We start from the raw sequence: 22349 nt of genomic DNA, 5'->3' as shown, positions 1-22349 counted from the left end.
ACTTTTTTTTTTGTAATAGCAATGGCACTCACTCCTGCTCCTTTTTATTGCATTTTAAAAGCTTGCCAATCATCCAACATCCCCATCACTTTTGCTACCTTATATGCCCTTTCCTTGGCCTTTGTGTAGTCCTTAACTTCCCTTGTCAGCCATGGTTGTCTATCCCTGCCATTTGAGAACAATAACCTCTGTGGGAACTGGAGCTGTTGGAAGATGTCCTGGCTCTCCTATGCAACTCTGGTTTCCTCCTTGTGGAAGTTGACAAACAGCTAGCTGGAGGTTGTGTATCTCCAGGCTCTGTCTGGAAATCTCGCCCTGGCTGGCCACAGTGGACAAAAGACTCTGATACCCCGCTGGGTCCATACAGTCTTAATTGTACTGTGACAAGATGAGGAAGGTTTGATCCCAAATGTTGCAGTATCTGGGGCTAGGATCAAGACACGGAATAAAACTCTTGAGAACTGAGCACAAAAGGAAATGCTAGACGATATCTCTGTTTGAGCTTACAATTGAGCACTGAGGCTCTGTTCAGGTGCTCTTTAAATACTCAATTCTTGGTGCATAAAGGAGGTGCATAGCAGGTATAGGCAGAAAGGAACAAATACATGAGGTTGTTATGGAGTATAAGAAATGAAAAAGAACACTTTGGAAAGAAAGGAGGAGGACTAAGAGAAGGCATGAGGTTGCCCTAGCAGACAAGCTGAAGGAGAATCCAAAGGGAATCTACAGAAATGTTAAGAGCAAAAGGATTGCAAGGAACAAAATTGGTCCTCTGGAAGATCAGAATGGTAATCTGATCCAAAAGAGCCAAAAGAGATGGGGGAGACTGTAAGCAGATTTTTTTGCATCTGTATTTACTCAGGAGACAGACACAGAGTCTATAGAAGTGAGGCAAAGCAGCAGCAAGATCATGGACCCTATACAGATCATAGAAGAGGATGTTGTTTGCTGTCTTGAGGCAAAATTAGGCTGGATGCCCCAAGGCATTTGCATTTGCCTCCCAAGGACTGACAAGATGTTCCCTCAAATCCTTGGAAGGGAAATGCAGAAATTGTAGGGGTTCTAACAGAGATATTTAAATCATCCTTAGAGACAAGTAACGTTCCGGAGGATTGGAGGATATGATTATGTTACAACTTGAAATTTAATAGGGAGAAAGTAAGGTCTGATGTAGCAGTATTTCAGTGAAGTAAGGGAAATTAAAATGGTATGAAAGAGGAGTTTCCCAAAGTAAGTTGGAAGGAGATGCTGGCTGGGATGTCAGCAGAGCAGAAATGACGCGAGTTTCTGGGAAAAATGAGGAAGGTGCAGGATAGATGTATTCCAAAAAAAAAAGCTCCAATTGCAAAATAGTATGACCATGGCTGACAAGGGAGGTCAAAGCTAATGTCAAAGCAAAAGAGAGGGCATACAACAAAGCAAAAATTAGTGGAGATATAGAGGATTGGGAAGCTTTTAAAAACCCACAGAGAGCAACTAGAAGAATCATTAGGAGAGAAAAGATGAAATATGAAAGCAAGCTAGCAAATAATATCAAAGTGGTATTAGGGAAGGTTTGCTAGCGCTGCTCCGGGGTGTTTAAACTAGATTTGCGGGGGAGGGGAACCAGAGTGTTAGAGCGGATAGTGAGGTGGAGGAGGATAAAGGTCATGCGAGAACTGCAAGTATAGTGCATGGAGTAAAACCAGATCTAACGTATAAAGAGGCTTTGAGGAAAGAGAAGCAGAATAAAGGGTGTAAAGGTAGTAAGGTAGAAGGGCTAAAGTGCGTGTACTTCAATGCAAGAAGCATCAAGAACAAAGGTGATGAACTGAGGGCTTGGATACATACATGGAACTATGATGTAGTGGCCATTACAGAGACTTGGCTGGCACCAGGGCAGGAATGGATTCTCAATATTCCTGGATTTCAGTGCATAAAAAGGGATAGAGAGGGGGGAAAGGGGAGGAGGAGTGGCATTACTGGTCAGGGATACTATTACAGCTACAGAAAGGGTGGGTAATGTAGCAGGATCCTCTTTTGAGTCAGTATGGGTAGAAGTCAGGAACAGGAAGGGAGCAGTTACTCTATTGGGAGTATTCTATAGGCCCCCTGGTAGCAGCAGAGATACCAAGGAGCAGATTGGAAGGCAGTTTTTGGAAAGGTACAAAAATAACAGGGTTGTTATCATGGGTGACTTTAATTTCCCTAATACTGATTGGCACCTGATTAGTTCCAATGGTTTAGACGGGGCAGAGTTTGTTAAGTGTGTCCAGGACAGATTCCTGTCACAATATGTTGACAGGCCGACTAGGGGGAATGCCAGTAACACACATCAAAGTTGCTGGTGAACGCAGCAGGCCAGGCAGCATCTCTAGGATGAGGTACAGTCAATGTTTCGGGCCGAAACCCTTCGTCAGGACTCGGCCTGAAACGTCGACTGTACCTCATCCTAGAGATGCTGCCTGGCCTGCTGCATTCACCAGCAACTTTGATGTGCGTTGCTTGAATTTCCAGCATCTGCAGAATTCCTCATGTAGGGGGAATGCCATACTAGATCTAGTATTAGGAAACGAACCGGGTCAGGTCACAGATCTCTCAGTGGATGAGCATCTGGGGGACAGTGACCACTGCTCCCTGGCCTTTAACATTATCGTGGAAAAGGATAGAATCAGAGAGGACAGGAAAATTTTTAATGAATGTTAGGGATAAATTTGTCCCGGTGAGGAAGATAAAGAATGGTAGGGTGAAGGAATCATGGGTGACTAGTAAGGTGGAAAATCTAGTCAGGTGGAAGAAGGCAGCATACATGAGGTTTCGGAAGCAAGGATCAGATGGGTCTATTGAGGAATATAGGGTAGCAAGAAAGGAGCTTAAGAAGCTGAGAAGAGCAAGAAGGGGGCATGAGAAGGCCTTGGCAAGTAGGGTAAAGGAAAACCCCAAGACATTCTTCAATTATGTGAAGAATAAAATGATGACAGGAGTGAAGGTAGGACCAATTAGAGATAAAGGCGGGAAGATGTGGAGGTTGTGGAAATGAGTGAGGTCCTCAATGAATACTTCTCTTTGGTATTCACCAATGAGAGGGAACTTGATGAAGGTGAGGACAATATGAGTGAGGTTGATGTTCTGGAGCATGTTGATATTAAGGGAGAGGAGGTGTTGGAGTTGTTAAAATACATTTGGACAGATAAGTCCCCGGGGCCTGATGGAATATTCCCCAGGCTGCTCCATGAGACGAGGGAAGAGATTGCTGAGCCTCTGGCTAGGATCTTTATGTCCTCATTGTCCATGGGAATGGTACTGGAGGATTGGAGGGAGGTGAATGTTGTCCCCCTGTTCACAAAAGGTAGTAGGGATAGTCTGGGTAATTATAGACCTGTGAGCCTTACGTCTGTGGTGGGATAGCTGTTGGAAAAGATTCTTAGAGATAGGATCTATGGGCATTTAGAGAATCATGGTCTGATCAGGGACAGTCAGCATGGCTTTGTGAAGGGCAGATCGTGTCTAACAAGCCTGATAGAGTTCTTTGAGGAGGTGATCAGGCATATTGATGAGGGTAGTGTAGTGGATGTGATCTACATGGATTTTAGTAAGGCATTTGACAAGGTTCCATGCGGTAGGCTTATTCAAAAAGTTAGAAGGCGTGGGATCCAGGGAAGTTTGGCCAGGTGGATTCAGAATTGGCTTGCCTGCAGAAGGCAGAGGGTGGTGGTGGAGGGAGTACATTCAGATTGGAGGATTGTGACTAGTGGTGTCCCACAAGGATCGGTTCTGAGACCTCTGCTTTTCGTGATTTTTATTAACGACCTGGATGTGGGGGTAGAAGGGTGGGTTGGCAAGTTTGCAGACGTAACAAAAGTTGGTGGTGTTGTGGATAGTGTAGAGGATTGTCGAAGATTGCAGAGAGACATTGATAGGATGCAGAAGTGGGCTGAGAAGTGGCAGATAGAGTTCAACCCAGAGAAATGTGAGGTGGTACACTTTGGAAGGACAAACTCCAAGGCAGAGTACAAAGTAAATGGTAGCGTACTTGGTAGTGTGGAGGAGCAGAGGGATCTGGGGGTATATGTCCACAGATCCCTGAAAGTTACCTCACAGGTGGATAGGGTAGTTAAGAAAGCTTATGGGGTGTTAGCTTTCATAAGTCGAGAGATAGAGTTTAAGAGTCGCGGGGTAATGATGCAGCTCTATAAAACTCTGGTTAGGCCACACTTGGAGTACTGTGTCCAGTTCTGGTCGCCTCACTATAGGAAGGATGTGGAAGCATTGGAAAGGGTACAGAAGAGATCTACCATGATGCTGCCTGGTTTAGAGAGTATGGATTATGATCAGAGATTAAGGGAGCTAGGGCTTTACTCTTTGGAGAGAAGGAGGATGAGAGGAGACATGATAGAGGTATACAAGATATTAAGAGGAATAGATAGAGTGGACAGCCAGCGCCTCTTCCCCAGGGCACCGCTGCTCAGTACAAGAGGACATGGCTTTAAGGTAAGGGGTGGGAAGTTCAAGGGGGATATTAGAGGAAGGTTTTTTACTCGGAGAGTGGTTGGTGCGTGGAAATCACTGCCTGAGGCAGTGGTGGAGGCAGATACGCTGGTGAAATTTAAGAGACTGCTAGACAGGTATATGGAGGAATTTAAGGTGGGGGTGGGTTATATGGGAGGTAGGGTTTAAGAGTCGGCACAACATTGTGGGCTGAAGGGTCTGTACTGTGCTGTACTATTCTATGTTCTATGTTCTAGGAGAATGGGCAAGAAAGTGGCAAATGAAATACAATGTTGGAAAATGCATGGTCATGCACTTAAATGTGCAGATTATTTTCTAAACGGGGAGAAAATCTAAAAATTGGAGATGCAAATGGACTTAGGAGTCCTTATGCAGAATACCCCAAAGGTTAACCTGCAGGTTGACTTGGTGGTGAGAAAGGCAAATGCAATGTTAGCATTAATTTCTAGAATACAAGAGCAGGGATGTGTTGCTGGGGCTTTATAAGGCACTGGTGAGGCCTCACCTTGAGAATTGTGAACAGTTTCACATTTCAGAAAGGATGTGCTGGCATTGGAGATGGTTCAGAGGAGGTTCACAGGGATGATTCCGGGAATGAAATGGTTATCATATGAGGAATGTTTGATGGCTCTGGGTCTGTACTCACTGGAATTCAGAAGGGTGAGAGGGGAAGGGATCTCACTGAAACCTTGTGAATGTTGAAAGGCCTGAACAGACTAGATGGGGAAAGGGTGTTTCCCATGATGCGGGAGTCTAGGACAAGAGGGCACAGCCTCAGGATTGACGGGCATCTATTTAAAACAGAGATGTGGAGAAATTCCTTTAACCAGAGGATGATGAATTTGTGGAATTTGTTAACACAGGTATCTATGGAGGCCAGGTCATTGGGTGTATTTAAGGCAGAGTTTGATTGGACATGGCATCAAAGGTTACGGGGAGAAGGCCGGGGAGGGGGGGCTGAGGTGGGGGTAAAGGATCAGCCATAATTGAATGGCGGGGCAGACTCAATGGACCAAATGGCCTAATTCTGCTCCTATGTCTTATGGTCTTATATTAAACAAACTGTGCAAATGCAGATATATATAAATAGCAATAAATAATGGGCATGAAATAGCAATATAACAGAGTCCTTAAATGAGTGTAGCTCTCCCCTTTTGTGTTGAGCCTGATGGTGGAGGGGTAGTGATTGTTCTTGAACCTGTTGGTGTGAGTCCCGAGGCACCTGTTCCTTCTACCTGATGGCAGCAGTGAGAAAAGAGCATGGCCTGGATGGTGAGGATCTTTGATGATGGGTGCTGCTTTTCTACAGTAACGTTTCATGTAGATGTGCTCAGTGGTTGAGAGGGCTTTACCCGTGATGTACTGGGCAAAATGCACTAGCTTTTGTAGGATTTTCCATTCAAGGGCTTTGGTGTTCCGTACCAGGCTGTAATGCAGCCAGTCAACACACTTTTCACCACGCATCAAAAGAAACTTCCCAACGTTTTCGATAACATACCAAACCTCCGCAGACTCCGGATGAAGTGGAGGGGCTATCGTGCTTGCTTTGCAATAACATTTATATGATGTGTTCAAGACAGGTCCTCTGAGATAGTGACACCCAGGAATTTAAAGTTACTGACCATCTCCACCTCTGATCCTCTGATGATTACTGGCTCATGGACCTCTGGTGTCCCTCTCCTGAAGTCTACAATCAGTTCCTTGGTCTTACTGACATTGATTGAGAGGTTGTTATTATTACACCACTTAGCCAGGTTTTCAATCTCCCACCTGTATGCTTCATCACTCCCTTTGATACAGCCTGCAACAGTGTGTCATCAGCAAACTTGTACATGGTGTTGGAGCTGTACTTAGCCACACAGTCATAGGAGTAAAGCAAGTAGAGCAGGGGGCTAAGCACACACCCCTGCGGTGCTCCTGTGCTGATGGAGATTGTGGAGGAGATATTTTTGCCAATCCAAATTGTCTGGGGTCTACAAGTGGGGAAATCCAGGATTCAATTTCACAAGGGGTTATTGAGGCCTAGGTCTTGGAGCTTACTTAGTTTTGAGGGGATTATGGTGTTAAATGCCAAGCTGTGTTCGAAAAAGTACATCCTGATGTATGCATCTTTGCTGTCTAGATATTCCAGAGTCATGGAAGAGCCAACGAGACATCAAGATTTGACAGAGGTATGCAAAATTATGAGGGGTACAGATAGGGTAAATGCAGGCAAGCTTTTTTTGCACTGAGATTGGGTGGGAATAAAATTAGAGGTCATGTTAAAGATGAAAGGCGAAAAGTTTCTGGGGAACATGAGGGGAAACTTCTTCACTCACAAGGTTATGAGTGTGTGGAACGAACTGCCAGTACAAGTGGTCCATGCGAGTTTGACTTCAAAGTTTAGGAGAAGTTTGGATAAGTACATGGATGGTATGGTCTGGGTGCAGGTCGATGGGAGCAGGCAGTATAAATGGTCCAGCACCGACTTCATGGCTGAACGGCCTGTTTCTGTGCTGTACTTTTCTAGGACCCTCTGAGTGAGCAGGTTTAGAAAGAGAAAGGATTTTTTAGAAAATTGTAAATATTAAGAGAGTAGTCAATGGAAGAGAGTGTTCATTTGGAGAATTAGATGCTGCAAATTAAGCAGTGACAGAGACAGCAGTAGTGGTATTGGATGAAAACAGAAGGTATTTAAATATTGGCATTCCTCATTTTGTGCCAATGTAATGTGGCATCCACAAAATGCTGTAATTTACAGTGGCCAATTAGCTGGCCAGCCAGCACAGCACTGGGACGTTCAAGGAAACTAGAGGATGAAATGAAAACCTATGCGGTTACAATGGGGAATATAAACCCCACATTGACAGCACTGGAGTTGGTATTGAACCTGGATCAAGGAAGCTGTGATTTATTGGCAGCTCCTGCTGTGCTTTTGTGCCATTTTATTTCTTCCTGGTGCTGAAGCAACTTATTGGAGCAGGATGACAATTAGTTTGGTACAGTCTCAGCACAAGTGGACCAGGGAGAAGATATGTTAGATGGTAGTTTTCATTCTCTAGTGATCTGCAAAATAAGAACAAATGGGAAAAATTGGGATGAAAAAACTGCAGAGGCTGAAAATTTTAAATAAAACCAGAAAATGCAAGAAATACTCAATGAGTAGGAAGAGAAATTTTAACACCTTAGGTTGAAGTCCCTCTTTGACCTAAAAGATTTGGAAGAAATCAGTATGCTGCCTGAACTGCTGAGTCATTCCAACATTTCCTGTTTATCTGTTTTTATTTTGAAGAACATCCATGTATGGATATAGATGGAGGCAGGTTCAACTTTACGTTATCAATTTACCTATTCCCATCAGCAGTGTAGGATTATGCTTAGACACTAAAAAGTTCACAGACACACTTTCTAAGGTTTCAAGTAAATTGTAATTGGTATTTTCCAACATGATCATGAATAAAACCAGTAGGTTAAGGTAGTTCCATACTCCTGGAAACTTGAGCAAAAAGTTTATAAATTCAATAGGAACACACACCTCTGTTGATACAAATAATGTATCTAGAACCAATCTTCATCTGTAGTTTGCTGAATGTGACTTCTGGCAGAGGTACATATGCCAAGCTATCAGCAAGAGGTTCACAGAATTGGAAGGGAAACAAATTCTTTAGTGATCTTCAGGAAATGTGTCATTGATAAATCAATGGTTAAATGTAAGAATAAATAGAATTACACTGGGCTCAAGGAAGTAGATGCAGCCAAGCTATGATGTCAAAATAGATGTTAGAAGGAAAGCAGTCAAAATAGAAACTTCCGCAAAAGTTTCTGGCTCCCTTGCATAGCATTCCTAAGATATGAGTATGAACAACAAATCTGGTATTTGATGACCATCATGGAGACCTGGCTGCTTTTCAAGAGACCAAAGAAACTGGGGAAAGGAAAGTAAAGTAAATGTCAGGATAAGAGAGCTGTCACAGATCAAAGAGATTTCAGTCAACATTCCTGGACAGTGGAAATGCCAAGAGTGAAGAACACCAGTCGGGTCGAAGACAAAGGATGAAGAATCCTTTACCCTTTGCTCTTAGGTCAAAGACATCTTTGCCCTAAGATAGTCTGAAGAAGCCAGGATACAGCCTGACTTGTTGAGTATTTCCAATATTTTCTGTTTTTATTTTTGATTCTATAGAAAAATATCCATGTGTGAATATAGCTGGGGATCATTTCAGGTTTACATTACCTGCTTATCTATTCACAGGTGAACGTAATACTCACTCAATTGGTATACAGCTTCAGGCTCTGGCAGATGCTGCCTGCAGATTTTTTCATTGCAATGATGATGCAGGTGCATAATGAAGAAAAGTGAGGTTGTGATGGAGATTTTCATATTTATGTAGTCTGGAGGAACAAAAACAGCTCAGTAGTAAAGAGTGTGAATGCCTAGATTTCGTTTAGAAAAGGGATCTACAATACACTTACTGGAACCAACAAATGCACAGGTTGCGTTAGATTTGGTTGGGATTGAGAAGCAAAAGAAGAATTAGAAGCAAAGCTTTAAGTTTAAGGTGAATTGAATTTGATGAAGAGATTGGGAATGAATTATATCCATATTCCAGAATCTGCATGTTGTATCAAGGCCAACAAACATTGCCATTGTCTAACTCTCCTTAAGAAGGTGTTGACGAGCTGCCTTTTTGATTAAGATAATCTCACAATGATGTGGATAGGGTGTTCATAATATAGATCTAGTGAAAATAAAGAACTAGTGATATATTTCCAGATTGAATGGCGTGTGACTTGTAAGGGAGCTGCAGGTGGTGATGTCTCCTCCTGCCGTGACTGCTGAAGTGAGTACAACAAACAGAACTGGACTTTTTCTCATTTATTTATTTGTGAAAATATGGACAGCACTGGCATTTATTATTTTGGTAGAGTTATAGAGTACAGAAATGGGCATTTGGCTGAGCTTGCCTATGCTGACCCTAATGCCTACTATTGTACCACTTTCTCTGGCAGTTCATTCCAAATAACCACCTGCTTCCATGTGAAAAACCTGCCCAAAGCTCTCCTTTAAATTTCACCCCTGCACCCCTACGCTCTCTAGTTCCAGATTCCGTCACCCTAGCATAAAGACTCTGACTCTCTATCCTCTCTGTGCTCCTCATAATTTTAAGTTCAAGTTTACTGTTATAGGCAACTGTATATACACAGGATATACAGTATAACGTGAACTTTTTTTGCAGTACTATCTATTACAAACATGACAAACATAAATTAACATAAACTTAAATTAGCATAAATTAAACATAACACACAGCAAAATAAATATAATGACATTATTATTAGTTGTGAGAGAGGAAAAAAAGGAATGTTTTATAAACTTCTGTAAGGTTGGTGCTCAGCCTTCGACATTCCGGTGGGAATAACCCCATCCTTACAAGTAAGTCTAGGCAAAATTCCAGTGAGTCACTTCCACACTTTTTCTAAAGCTATCTCATCCTTCCTGTAGCATGGTGATTGGAAATGTGCCCTGACCAATGTTTAGTAATGCTGCACTACGGCATTCCAACTCTGTGCCTCAGCCTGTGAAGGTAAGCAGACCAAATTTCTTCTTCATTACCCTATCCAATTTGGTTGAAAAGCCTACCTAAGCTGGATAGCAAAGACTCAGCCACAATGGTGGGTCCAGAGTCATCTCTAGGCCAGGCTGGGTAAGGATGTCAGATCTCCTTCCCCGAAGGAGACCTGAGAGTCATATAGAGTCACTGAGCAATACAGCATAGATAAAGGCCCTTCAGCCCAATGAGTCCACGCTGACCATGTTGTCCACCTAGCTAGTCCCATTTTCTTGGATTCGGCCCAGACTCCAGGCCCCTACCTGTCGAAATACTTCTTATACGATGCTATTGTACCTATCTCAGCCACTTCCTCTGGCAGCTCATTCTACATGCACACCACCTTCGGCATGAAAAGTTTATCTTCCCAGATCTTTCCCCTCTCACCTTATATCTATGCCCTCTAGTTTAAGATTCCCTTACTCTGGGGAAAAGACTGTTACTGACGTTTGGTTATAAAGGACATTGCTGTAGTTCCATGGCTACAATTGCTGAAACAAGCTTTTTTTTAAATGATTTATTTAATTATTCATCTTAAACTCTGAACTCTCTTGATAGGATTCAAATTCATGACTCTGAATCAATGTTTCCAATGCCAATGACTGCTAATCCAATGACGTAAATTAATAAGTTAGCTTGCAGGAAGTCCTGTGACCTGAAATATGAACCCACTTTTCTTTCCACATTTGCTGGTGGACCGGTTTTCTTCATTCTGTAGTTTTATTATAAAGGAATTTAAGAGCAGCACATGTACATTATCAGGTAATTTGCAATTTAGAAAGCTAAGTAAGTTGTGCCTGGTGGAGAAGAAAGTACAAAGAGAATTAGGGAAAAATAAATACTCAATATGAATCTACTATTGTATGAATTGTATATGTGTATAAATAAATTATATACAGGTATATAGAAATACTTTTGTTTTATCTACCTGCCTATTACACAAAGTATTCCCTGACAATTTGGTTTATTTTTAACTGAAGCTTATTATTCAAAATAGAAAACCTTATATTCAGTTTAGATAGGTGACAGTATGACAGTAATTTGTAGTCCTGAATAATTATGATAAAAAGTGAACCAATTTCTATAATTTTGGTTCATTACAAAGTTGAACACTTTCCATCTTACTGAAAAATTTAAGTTACTGAAAATTTGTTCATTAAGAAGAAATAAAAGCCACATTTTTGGTAAAACGGTTAAAAGCTGTTGGCAAAGAACAAGTATGTAATACTGTTAAAGCCACACTATTTTAAATGCATCAGAATTAATGTGCTAGGCTCAGTATACATGTCAGTACTAGGCATATAAACAAAAATCCTGTAATTATAATGCAAAATAGTTACCATTACATTCACTTTTGCATTTGTTTTACGTGTAATTTCTTCATTATTATTGATTGACAAAAGGAAGAAACATTTAAAGAAACAGGCAGCAAAACAGGACATTTTAGGCTTTTAACAAAATACTCACTGTCCCTAAGTTCTCTTTTATTCTTCAGAGAGAGAAACAAGGTTCATATTCAGGCCAATGAACTTCCATAATGGTATCAAGCTCAAAAGTTAACCTTGTGTTTCTCTGCTCAGAATTTGCCTGGCCTGCTGAATACTGACGTCTTCTATTTCTGCGTTAATATCCTGAGTATCTTGCTTTGGCTTATTTTTTTTCTATATACTGTGTGAGTTACAAATGTATTAATAGCCCTGTTGGATCTTGGTGTTCAAGTTTCATCACAAAGACAACAACACTGAGAGATGCTGCACTGTTAAACCAAAAAGTTAATGTCAGTATGTTGAAGAACATTTATACTGTGAGAAACATCATTAAAACTGATTATCTTATCATTACTATATTGTGATAGGAAGAAATGTACCTTCAGTGGTTACTTTATTAGGTGTATCTGCACACTTCCTTGTTAATGTGAATATCTAATCAGCCAATCATGTGGCAGCACCTCAATGCATAAAAGTATGCAAGCATGGTCAAGAGGTTTAGTTGCTGTCCAGAACAAACGTCAGAGTGGGAAGGAAATGTGACTTAAGTAACTTAGACCATAGAATGATTGTTGGTGCCAGAGGCTGGTTTGAGTATCTCAGAAACTGCTGATCTCCTTGGATTTTCAAGCACAACAATATCTAGATTCCGAAGTTACAGAGAATGGTGCAAAAAACAAAAAAAAATTCAATAAATTGCAGTTCTGCTGGCAAAAATATCTTGTTAATTAGGGAGGTCAGAGGAGAATGGGCAAACTGGTTCAAGCTGACAGGAAGGCGACAGTAAATCAAATAACCACACATTACTACAAGTGGTGTGCAGAAGAGTATCTCTGAATACACAACACATCAAACCGTAACGTGGATGGGCTACAGCAGCAGAAGACTACAAACGTACACTCAGTGACCACTTTGTTAGGTACAGGAGGTACCTAATAATGTGCCCACTGAGTGTGCTCTGCCCATTTGGCTGTCAGGTGTCCTGTATCATAAATTTTCAGAGTACAAAATTTGATATCAAGCACTCTGGAACATTTTAAGCTTCTGTATAACTCCATGCTGTTCCTTTGAATGTGTTGACTTATTACACTTCATTCTGAAATACATAACCTCACACTTCTCTACATTAAATTGGATTTACTATCTCTTTTCCTTTTTTATTTATCAGCCCAAATTCTCTAAGAAACATTTAAGTGTCAATGTGGGGTTTATATTCCCCATTGTAACCGCATAGGTTTTCATTTCATCCTCTAGTTTCCTTGAACGTCCCAGTGCTGTGCTGGCTGGCCAGCTAATTGGCCACTGTAAATTACAGCATTTTGTGGATGCCACATTACATTGGCACAAAATGAGGAATGCCAATATTTAAATACCTTCTGTTTTCATCCAATACCACTACTGCTGTCTCTGTCACTGCTTAATTTGCAGCATCTAATTCTCCAAATGAACACTCTCTTCCATTGACTACTCTCTTAATATTAATGTCAGTCCAGTAGGGACCAACTGAAGGAAAATTTATGTTAACCTTATTGAACACCTGGAACCTGGGAGATCTGAACTAACATAATCAGGTTCTGATATTGTTTCTAGCATCTGTCCAGTCCCACGTTTGATGGTAGTATGGTGCTGTGAAGCTCTGAAGACTATTATCCTGGATGTAAAACATAAGCAATCCAGGCAGTGTAAAGAAACTGTTTCTGACATCTCACTGCTTTTTCCTCAGATCAAGATCTGTGTGTAGACAACATTGGATCCAGTTTTAATTGTGGAAGGACATTACACTTGCTTTTTTCCATTGTTCCCAAGTTGATCCCAGGTAAGGACTAAGAAATTGTGTAACATTTTTTGATCCCCCCCCCCCCCCCCTGCATTGTGCACAATGCAAAGTCAAGTTAGAGATTGTGTTTTGTTTGGGAAGACAAAATATTTGGTCAATTATATCAATTGGAAATTAACATCATGAGAAGGTTATAGGAGGCATTACTTTATGAACTAAAAATGCTAAAGTCTCAAATGATATCAGTATATGACTTCGCATTGTGCACAATGGAGGGAGGGGGATCAAAAAGTGTTACACAATTTCTTAGTCCTTACCTGGGATCAACTTGGGAACAATGGAAAAAAGTAGGTTTAATGTCCTTCCACAAGTAAAACTGGATCCAATTTTGTCTACACACAGGTCTTGATCAATTGTTCAATGATATTTGTCATCACTTGACAAATCCTAACTACAGTAATGACTGTTAAGAAATGTTAGGTTTTAATTCAAGTTCTCCTTTCCTTTGGGCATTGATCTTCATTGTGTCCAGTGACCTAGCTGCCATGGCTTATATCAAACTCAAAGTCAAAGTCAAGCTTATTGTCATATGCACAACTATGTGTTATGTACAGGTGCAATGAAAAACCTAACTGCAGCAGCACAATCAGGAAAACCATAAATTAAACATAAATTTTACTCAATTTTTACAAGAAGGAACAAAGCTAGAACAAGGAAAACAAAAACAAAGTCCATTTTTGTGTGAAGTGATCGAAACAGTATTGAGGTCATGATTAGTTGTGCAGCTTGCTTCAAGAACTGAATGGTTGAAGGGAAGTAGCTGTTTTTGAACCTGGTGGTTTGGGACTTCAGGCTTTTGTATCTCCTGCCTGGTGGTAGCCGTAAAAAGATGTTGCATAATGCAAGTCTACAATCCTTCCTAATTCTTATAACGTGAAGTGGTTGGAGTATGTTGAAATACTGAGCAACATTTGCAGTGGGTGTATCAACTCGTTTATAGTTTTCATTGAACTCCAAGATGTAATTGGGGAAGAATGGTACATTGCACAAAACTTGCTATTACAAAAGATCGTGGAGCATTAGGGTAGGCATCACTTGTTTTCAGATTTGATGCAGTGTGACGAGGGCTGCGGCTACAGTTGCTCTTTATAAGGCAGCATTTTGATGCATTGCAAACCATGTTAATATTGGGTGACCTTGAATGACAAATGAAACCTTATTGCACCAAGTGTGGAAATGGGTCGTCCTAATTGCAACTATATAATGATAAGTTGAAGGGTTTTGACCCAAAACGTGGACTCTGCTTTTTTTCCCATAGATGTTGCCTGGCCTGCTGAGTTCCTCCAGCATTTTGAGTGTGTTACATATTGATAAGGGTTGTTTCAATGTTTCCTTTCTGTTGCACCAGATGAAAGAGCCTATGGAGAAGATTGGTGTACAATCAATTTCTGCATCCTAATATGCATTTTTTCAGTTGCCTTTCTCATTATTACTTTCTGTATTTTCCTCTTTAATCCACTATATCTGCATATTTTCTCTTTCTCAGTAATTTTTTTCATTTCTGCAAGATCCTTTTGGGATTTAGGGCCCCATCAATTGTTCCACCTGAGAATCGCTATATTGGCCAGGGGTGGTAGTGGGGATAAGCTCCCACTACCTGTAGAGTGCTCCAAATGACATGCAACTCTAACAGCCTCTGACAACCAAGTCCAACTCTTGGCCTTCATATGTGGCCTAGCTACTAGGCCCAGCAGAACTGTTTTTACTGACATGAGAAGGGGCACTAGCGCCTCAAAAGCAGTTGCATCGGGCAGGTGGGGCTCATCAGCCTTAGGTGGCAGCCCACCTAGGAGAAGGAAAACTGATTTTAAACCTCCGCTGCCTTGCGGCCATACCCACCCATGGGAAAGGCTTCAGCAGTAAACCCGGAGGAAGAAATCTGGAGCTGGGGTCCCTAAGGCAGTTTGATGTTGTTTTACAACTTCACTCTGGCAACCTCTGTGACAACACTGATGCCAAACTGTATTAGTACTTGCCCTTGTCGTGGAGAGGGGGAGCCCACTGCATGGGCAACAGCCGGTTCTTCAAATCTTTCTGCCCAGGCTTGCGCCCTGGAGAGAACACTGTCTGCCAGAGGAGCAAACACATTATCTCCTGGGATCGACAGCTGCCTACTGCCTAGATTGACACATGAGTGTGCTGGAAATGGAAGGATATGGATGCTGTTCAGGGGGGAGAGCTTTAGTTCAATTTAGGATCATGTTCAGCATTGGGTGAAGGGCCATTTACTGTGCTGTATTATTCAATATTCTATCTTCTATATTCATCCAAGATATTGTTCCTTCTGCCTATAAGCAGCACCAGATGAAAGCCTTTAAATCTGAAATCAAATTGAAGTTGAATTTATTGTTCTATGTCTGGACTAGTACCTGTACACGCATATGCAATTATAAAACACACTTGCAGCGGTATTATAGGCACTTAACATCATATTAAGCAGCATTCAGAAGAAAATATAAACATAAATTATGTACAATTTCTACGAGAAGAACACAATTAGAACATCAAAACACTCACAAAATGGTGGAGGAACTGAGCAGGACAGGCAGGCCACATCTAATCAGGGAGAACGGTTGATGTTTTGGGCTGAGATCTTCCTGATGAAGGGTCACAGCCCAAAGTATTGACTGTTTATCTCCGTTCATAGATGGTGCCTAACCTGCTGAGTTCCTCAGAAGGCGGGGGAGGGCAAGGAGGAGTGTAAGCTAGTAGGTGATAGGTGGGGGTAAAGGTGGACGGGGAGGGGAGATGGAAGCTAGGAGGTAATGGGTGGAAGAGGTAAAGGGATGAAGGAGGAGGAATTTGATTGGAGAGGACAGTGGATCAAGTAATAAAGACAAGGAAGCGGGGAACCAGAATGAGGTGATGGACAAGTTTTAAGGGTGGAGGGAAAGGATTTTCTGTCTGTATCAGTCACCCATCTGTGATAGTGGTTTAGCTCCCCCCCCCCTTTCTATTTTGTCTCTGGGAGTGCAGATTTGTCTTCCTGCTCCTACAATTTTTTTTGTCAATATTCTCACTCACTGACCAGATAGTCTTATCCTCATGGCCACCCTGGTGATATCTTATGGTACAGATCCGCCACCCCGCCCTCCTAGAGCCCGATCAAGCTTCTTTCGTCCCCTTCCCAATCCTGGGGTAAGGTCTTCGTCCTGAAACGTTGCTTCAGTTTCTCTTTGCACAGATGTGGCCTGACCTGCTGAATATGCTTTCTGTTTTATTTTGGGTATCCGACAACTGCAATTTTTGAAGGTTTCACTCCTTTGACTCTTTTTGGTCTGAAGGAAAGAAATTTATGGTTTCTCTTTCTTTACACTCCGACCCTCCCAACTCGGTCATTGTGGGGTAAATTACATCTGAACATTTGGTCTTTCGACGTCTATAGTTCGTGCGCTTATAGCTGAAAGCAAATTTAATTTAAAACGGTTGTTGGGACGAGTGGATGCGCATAATTTATTTATTTATATAGCTGTACGTAAATAAGTTTTCTTGCAGTTTATGTCTTCTACCGAACATAACTGATTTAAGAGAGTAAGAAAGTGGCCGCTGTTGTAGTACCACGTGACCGTTGGCTGATGAGAGTTATTGCAGAGCAATTTCCGTTCGCTGTGAGGAAACTAGTTGGTTGGAGGGTGAGAGGAGGTTAGCTTCGCAGACAACGCACATTGATACATGAACTGTGAAGACCAGATTGCTAAGAGCATGACATAAGTATCATAGATCGAAAATGGCAATAAGAGAATTAAAAATCTGCCTCCTTGGGGTAAGTAAGATTAATAGAATTGATTCCCACTTTTATGTGGAATTTTTTTAAAAGAACGTATCCCTCTTGCTGGTTGCTGGCTGTGGGGAATCGTCCGGTAGAGGTTTAATGTGTTTATATCTTCAGTGTTTCTTTGTGCAATCTCTGTGATCTTTGCCTCTCCTTGTTGTGCTTTAGAGCTATCCGAGCCTGTATTTCTCCAAGATCCGTCCGTTCCCTGCTTTCAAAGACTCCATCTGGCTGCGTACCGCTTGTTGCAATTGGAGAGCCTGCTTGAGTTCAGGAATGTGGAGTCTCCAAGGAGGCATTCCACAGTCATTTTCTGCAGCATCAGCTCTTGAAAACAGCCAGTTTCCTGTCTTTTCAAAATTATTTTCCTTCATTTCTTCTAGAAAAAGTTAGTAAAATCTGATATTTCAAAGTTCCTATAAAAAAAACTTCCTCTTCTGCTAACCTATCCAGATGGAATTACTGGCTTCTTGTCACGCAGTCACTTGGTTCAATGCCATTTCTGCTCTGGTGCAACAGATCTCCTTTACCTGAACATCGCAATGCAGCAGTACTGAAACTAAATTATTTGTGTGGTTGTGTTTGTTGGGAGTGGGGGTGGTGCTGGTTGGATGAACCCAAAGTATGTGGACCAATACCATGGTTCTGGACCATAGATCTAGGCAGCTGGAGAATTTAAATTTACTTAATGACATATGTCTGGAATTTTGAAACAAAAAAACCTTTCCCAGTAATGATAAACATGAACATACTGTATTGTTTAAACTCCTGCTTGGTTCACCATGTTCCTTGGGAGTTGATTGGCAATGCCCACACCTTTACTCTGCAAGTGACTCCAGAACATCAATGTGGTTGACCCATAAGACCATAAGAAATAGGAGTAGATATAGGCCATTCGGCCCATCAAGTCTGCTCCACCGCTCGATCTTGGCTGTTTTATTATCCCTCTCAACACCATTCTTCTGCCTCATCAGTCCAGTGGTAATTGGGGATGGGCAACAAACCAATGGCATTGCCAGTGATCATTGCATTCTGTGAATGTATAAAAGGGGCAAAAAAGTTGAACATGAAAAAACCCCTGTGAAAATATTCCCAACCTTGATCACTGAGCACACTAAAATTAGTGGTTTCATAGACAGTGAAGAAGGCTATTAAGAATTGCAGTGGGATTTTGATCAGCTGGTGGAGTGGGCTGCAGAATTGCAGATGGAGTTTAATCTAGCTAAGCATGAAGTATTGCATTTTTGGAAAGTCAAATCAAGGTAGGACTTTCCCAGTAAAATGTAGAGACCTAGGGAGTGTTGTAGAATACAGGGACCTTGGAGTTCAGGTACATGGATCCCTGAAAGTAGAGTCACAGATGGACAGGATAGTGACAAAAGCGTTTGGTATGCTCACCTTCGTTACATTCCAAATTGTTTTTTAAAAAAATATTTTTTAAGCACAGACTGTGGTATTTTGCTGCTGACAGTGGTTCTTATTATTGGTCTTGGTTACCTAGACAACTCCATGTTGTGTTTCCTTGCAGTGCTGTTGCTGTTCATCAGTGGAGATTTTAGTTCTTGTTAGCTGTAGAGGAATTACAAGGTTGATGAATCTTGTGCGGTGAGGAAATAAGTAACTTCTTTAATACAAATTATTTCTCCCCATTAAATGTTCCTCAGATTATGCCACCCAGTTAACTGGAGTGAATGCTCTACAATGCTAGTCAGTGCACACAAAGGAAATGGATTTGTCTGTTAACTTAACTGACTTATTTACTGTAATGTGGAAGGAAGGTGTGCACCCATCAGGATCATGCTGAGTGATTCCACATTGGTCCCCTTCTCCCTCCTTATTTCCCTGTTGTCTTGCAATTTCATCTCTCCAATCTACCTATCAACTCTCCCTTGGTTCATCTGCCATTTATCCACATTGTGGCATGACTTCTAATAACTGGTCAAATTAACAGCACATCTTGAAATGTGGGAGGAAAATGAAGTATCCCGTGGAAGCCATGTGGTTATGGAGAACAGTTAAAACTCCACACAGACAGGATTGGAGGTCACTGTCAAACCTGGGGCTCCGAAACTGTGGGAGGGACATCACAGCTGACCATTGCCATCAGGCACAATGTGGGCAGCTTTGGCATCCAGTTTACTTCTGGATGTGAAGTCAAGATAAATCTAAAACTGTGAGAGAAAAGCCATGAAGGTCTAACATTTAGCTATAGCTACACTCAGTGGCCACTTTATTAGGTACATCTGTACACCTCATTAGATAGTTTGATGATCTCAGAAACTGCTGATCTCCTGGGATTTTCATGCAGAACAGTCTCCAGAGTTTACAGAGAATGGTGTGAAAAACAAAAAAAAAAATGCCCGGTAGGCAGCAGTTCTGTGGGTGAAAGTACCTTGTTAATTAGAGAGATCAGAGAGAATAGCCAGACTGGTTCCAGCTAACAGGAAGGCAACCACGTGTTACGACAATGGTGTAGAAAAGCATCTCTGAATGCACAACATGTGGAGAGAAGTGGATGGGCTACAGCAGCAGAAGACTATGAACATACACTCAGTGGCCACTTCAATGGACACACTCAGTGATTACTTTATCAAGTGTATGTAATTACAACAGAGGTTGGTTCCACTCAATTAAAGTTGAAGTTTATTGTTATATGCACAATTTTATGTACTTACAGATACAATAGAAATCTTACTTGGGATCTTGAATCATTTTGTTATGATTTAATAAAAAGTCAACCAAAATTTAAAGACTTTCACTATCTCACAAAACAAAATCAATCCTTTTCTAGTTCCATTTTTATTTAATTTTCGTTTACCTCCATTATCTGCCATTCAATATCTATGATCTCATTGAATGTCAGATCGGACTTGGAGATTGAACATAGGACATGGTACAGACCCTTTGGCTCATGATGTCTGATGACTACGATGCCAATTAAAACGAATCCTATCTGCTGGCACATGATCTTTATTCTAATTTCCCTGTTTGTTCATGTGTCTCTCTAAGTACTACTTAAATACATTTATAAAATGTATGTATTAAAAAATAAATAAGCTATTATATCTGCTTCCAGTGTTTTCACCACTTTTTAAATAAAATTTGCCTTGTAAATCACCTTTAAGGTTTCCCCTCTATCTACCCTATCTGCCATTTTCCTGATTCTGTGGTGGTATAATATGCTGATCACAGTGAAGACATCTGTTTGATGGTGTTGAAATCAAGCCTTGTAGATTGCAACAAAATTCATTTCGTAAGTGTTTTTCCTCATCTCCTGTTCACCCACATCCATTGCGCAGATGCATGCGTGTGCTAGTGTGCGCACACTTCCTTAGGTTATTTTTGCTTATGTACTCTCCTTGACTGAGTGGTAGCTTTCTTTAGAACTTCTTTATTACTCCCTGATCATTGTTAAGAAGGCCTGAGTGGTTGTTTTCCCAGATTTTGTAATATTTTTTAAAAGTACATCTGCTTCACTGTTGTTTATAAAGTTTGTTGGTGAGTAGGGGATAGTTAGGATAGTTTATTCTAGTGCACTAAATTTTCATATGCTGGTTCACTCTTATTTGGTATTGGAAGCCAAATTTATTTATTATTTTCCTTTGTGTATTTATATAAGTATATCCTTTGAAAAGGATATTATTGTAATGTTGAATGAAATACTAGAATTATGGGACTGTGATATAAAGTAACTGGGGTTTTGTACCTATGGACACCAGATACTTGGGCAGTGTTCAAGAAACAAGGAGAAAATCGTTCTATTAAATAGCAGGGTACTTGATTTAGTCGTTGGTAGTTAAGTTCCTGTAACAGAAACCAGAATGAAGAACAAATTTATTGTGGGAACAAGAAGGAGGAATTGGTATGAATGTGCTGACCATGGCTTTGATTTTGCACCCACCTTCTACCACAGCATGCACTGCTCATCTTGTTATATAACTGTTCTTTGTTTATGGTGATCTTCCTTTTCCTGAAGTCATGGTATTGAAAGGCTACTGCATTATGAGCAAAGGCCATCTGCTACTGTGTAAAGGGGTGGGACAGTGGAGCGGATGTTATGGAGCCAACATTGATTACTGTGCCATAGAAGATGTAGGATTCTACTTTTAATGGTAGAGAGAGCAAAAGGGTGCTTAAAGACATGGAAAGTAAGCATCCTTTATCTCAGGAATTAGATGTAAGAAGTGAAGCCATTACCTGCTGTCCTTTTAAAATGAGTAGCTTGCTATGTTGTTAGGATTTAATTGTATTGGAGGAACCTGGCAAGACCAGGTAAGGAGGGGAAATTTCCATCCCTGAAAAATTAGTGAACTGGATGAGTTTTTATTGAATTGCTGGAGGAACTCAGTCAGCCAAGCAGCATCTGTGGAGGAAAAGGAATTATCTAGGGTTCCAACCCAAATTGTTGATAATTCCTTTCCCTTCACAGATTGAATTGTATTGAACTTCCCAGTGGTGTGATTATTTGAAGTCATGACACTTAACCTATACTCTCAGGTTCCAGATACTTGTAACTCACTGCTAAGTTCCAATGCCGCTAAGCAACTAAGTGAGGAAGTTGTGAACACTTTGGCACACCAACAAGACATGGGTTTAGATTGCATCATAAATACTCTTTTCAGCATGTATCAAAACACCTTAGGGAAAATGAACGCACATAGAAGTTGCTGGTGAACGCAGCAGGCCAGGCAGCATCTCTAGGAAGAGGTACAGTTGACGTTTTGGGCCGAGACCCTTCGTCAGGACTAACTGAAAGAAGAGCTAGTAAGAGATTTGAAAGTGGGAGGGGGAGATCCGAAATGATAGGAGAAGACAGGAGATGGGAGAAGATTAGAGAAAGTGAAATGCTTTAAGTCATTGGAAATGTGGCCATATCATTGCAGACTCCCACAAATTATATAAAGGTCAAAGAGTTTATTTTAATTACAATGGTTGTTGGAAACCCAGTGTTCAAGTTTACTGTTGTAGACATACACAGGGTTTAAATGCCATAAAAATAAGATCTTTGCAGAAACTCAGTCCATTTCAAGGTGAGGGTAAACATTAAGTTAACATAACCTTAAATGAACATAACAAGGGGCATCACAGTAGTTTAGCCATTAGCATTGCAGCTCAGGGCTTCTGCAAGGAGTTTGTATGTTCTCATCATGATTGTGTGGGTTTTCTCCAGATGCTCT

At 41.1% G+C, this 22349-nt stretch overlaps 1 protein-coding gene across 3 annotated transcripts in view; it reads left to right on the top strand.

Annotated features, from left to right (window-relative positions):
• Window positions 1-17003: 17003 nt before the first annotated feature.
• rab31 (RAB31, member RAS oncogene family) overlaps window positions 17004-22349 on the top strand; it is a 115429-nt gene continuing 110083 nt past the window's right edge. The window contains exon 1 of one of the 3 annotated variants that reach the window (XM_072258947.1): window positions 17004-17163. In XM_072258947.1, the coding sequence (XP_072115048.1) occupies window positions 17128-17163 (36 nt within the window). In that variant the 5' untranslated portion in view covers window positions 17004-17127. The remainder of the gene's footprint in view (window positions 17164-22349) is intronic. The other 2 variants (XR_011886098.1, XM_072258939.1) reach the window with 2 other exon arrangements.

The sequence above is a fragment of the Mobula birostris genome, chromosome 1 (assembly GCF_030028105.1).
Source record: "Mobula birostris isolate sMobBir1 chromosome 1, sMobBir1.hap1, whole genome shotgun sequence".
Taxonomy (NCBI): Eukaryota; Metazoa; Chordata; class Chondrichthyes; order Myliobatiformes; family Myliobatidae; genus Mobula; species Mobula birostris.
The sequence above is the reverse complement of the archived record's forward strand: the minus strand, read 5'-3'. Positions and strand labels throughout refer to the sequence as shown.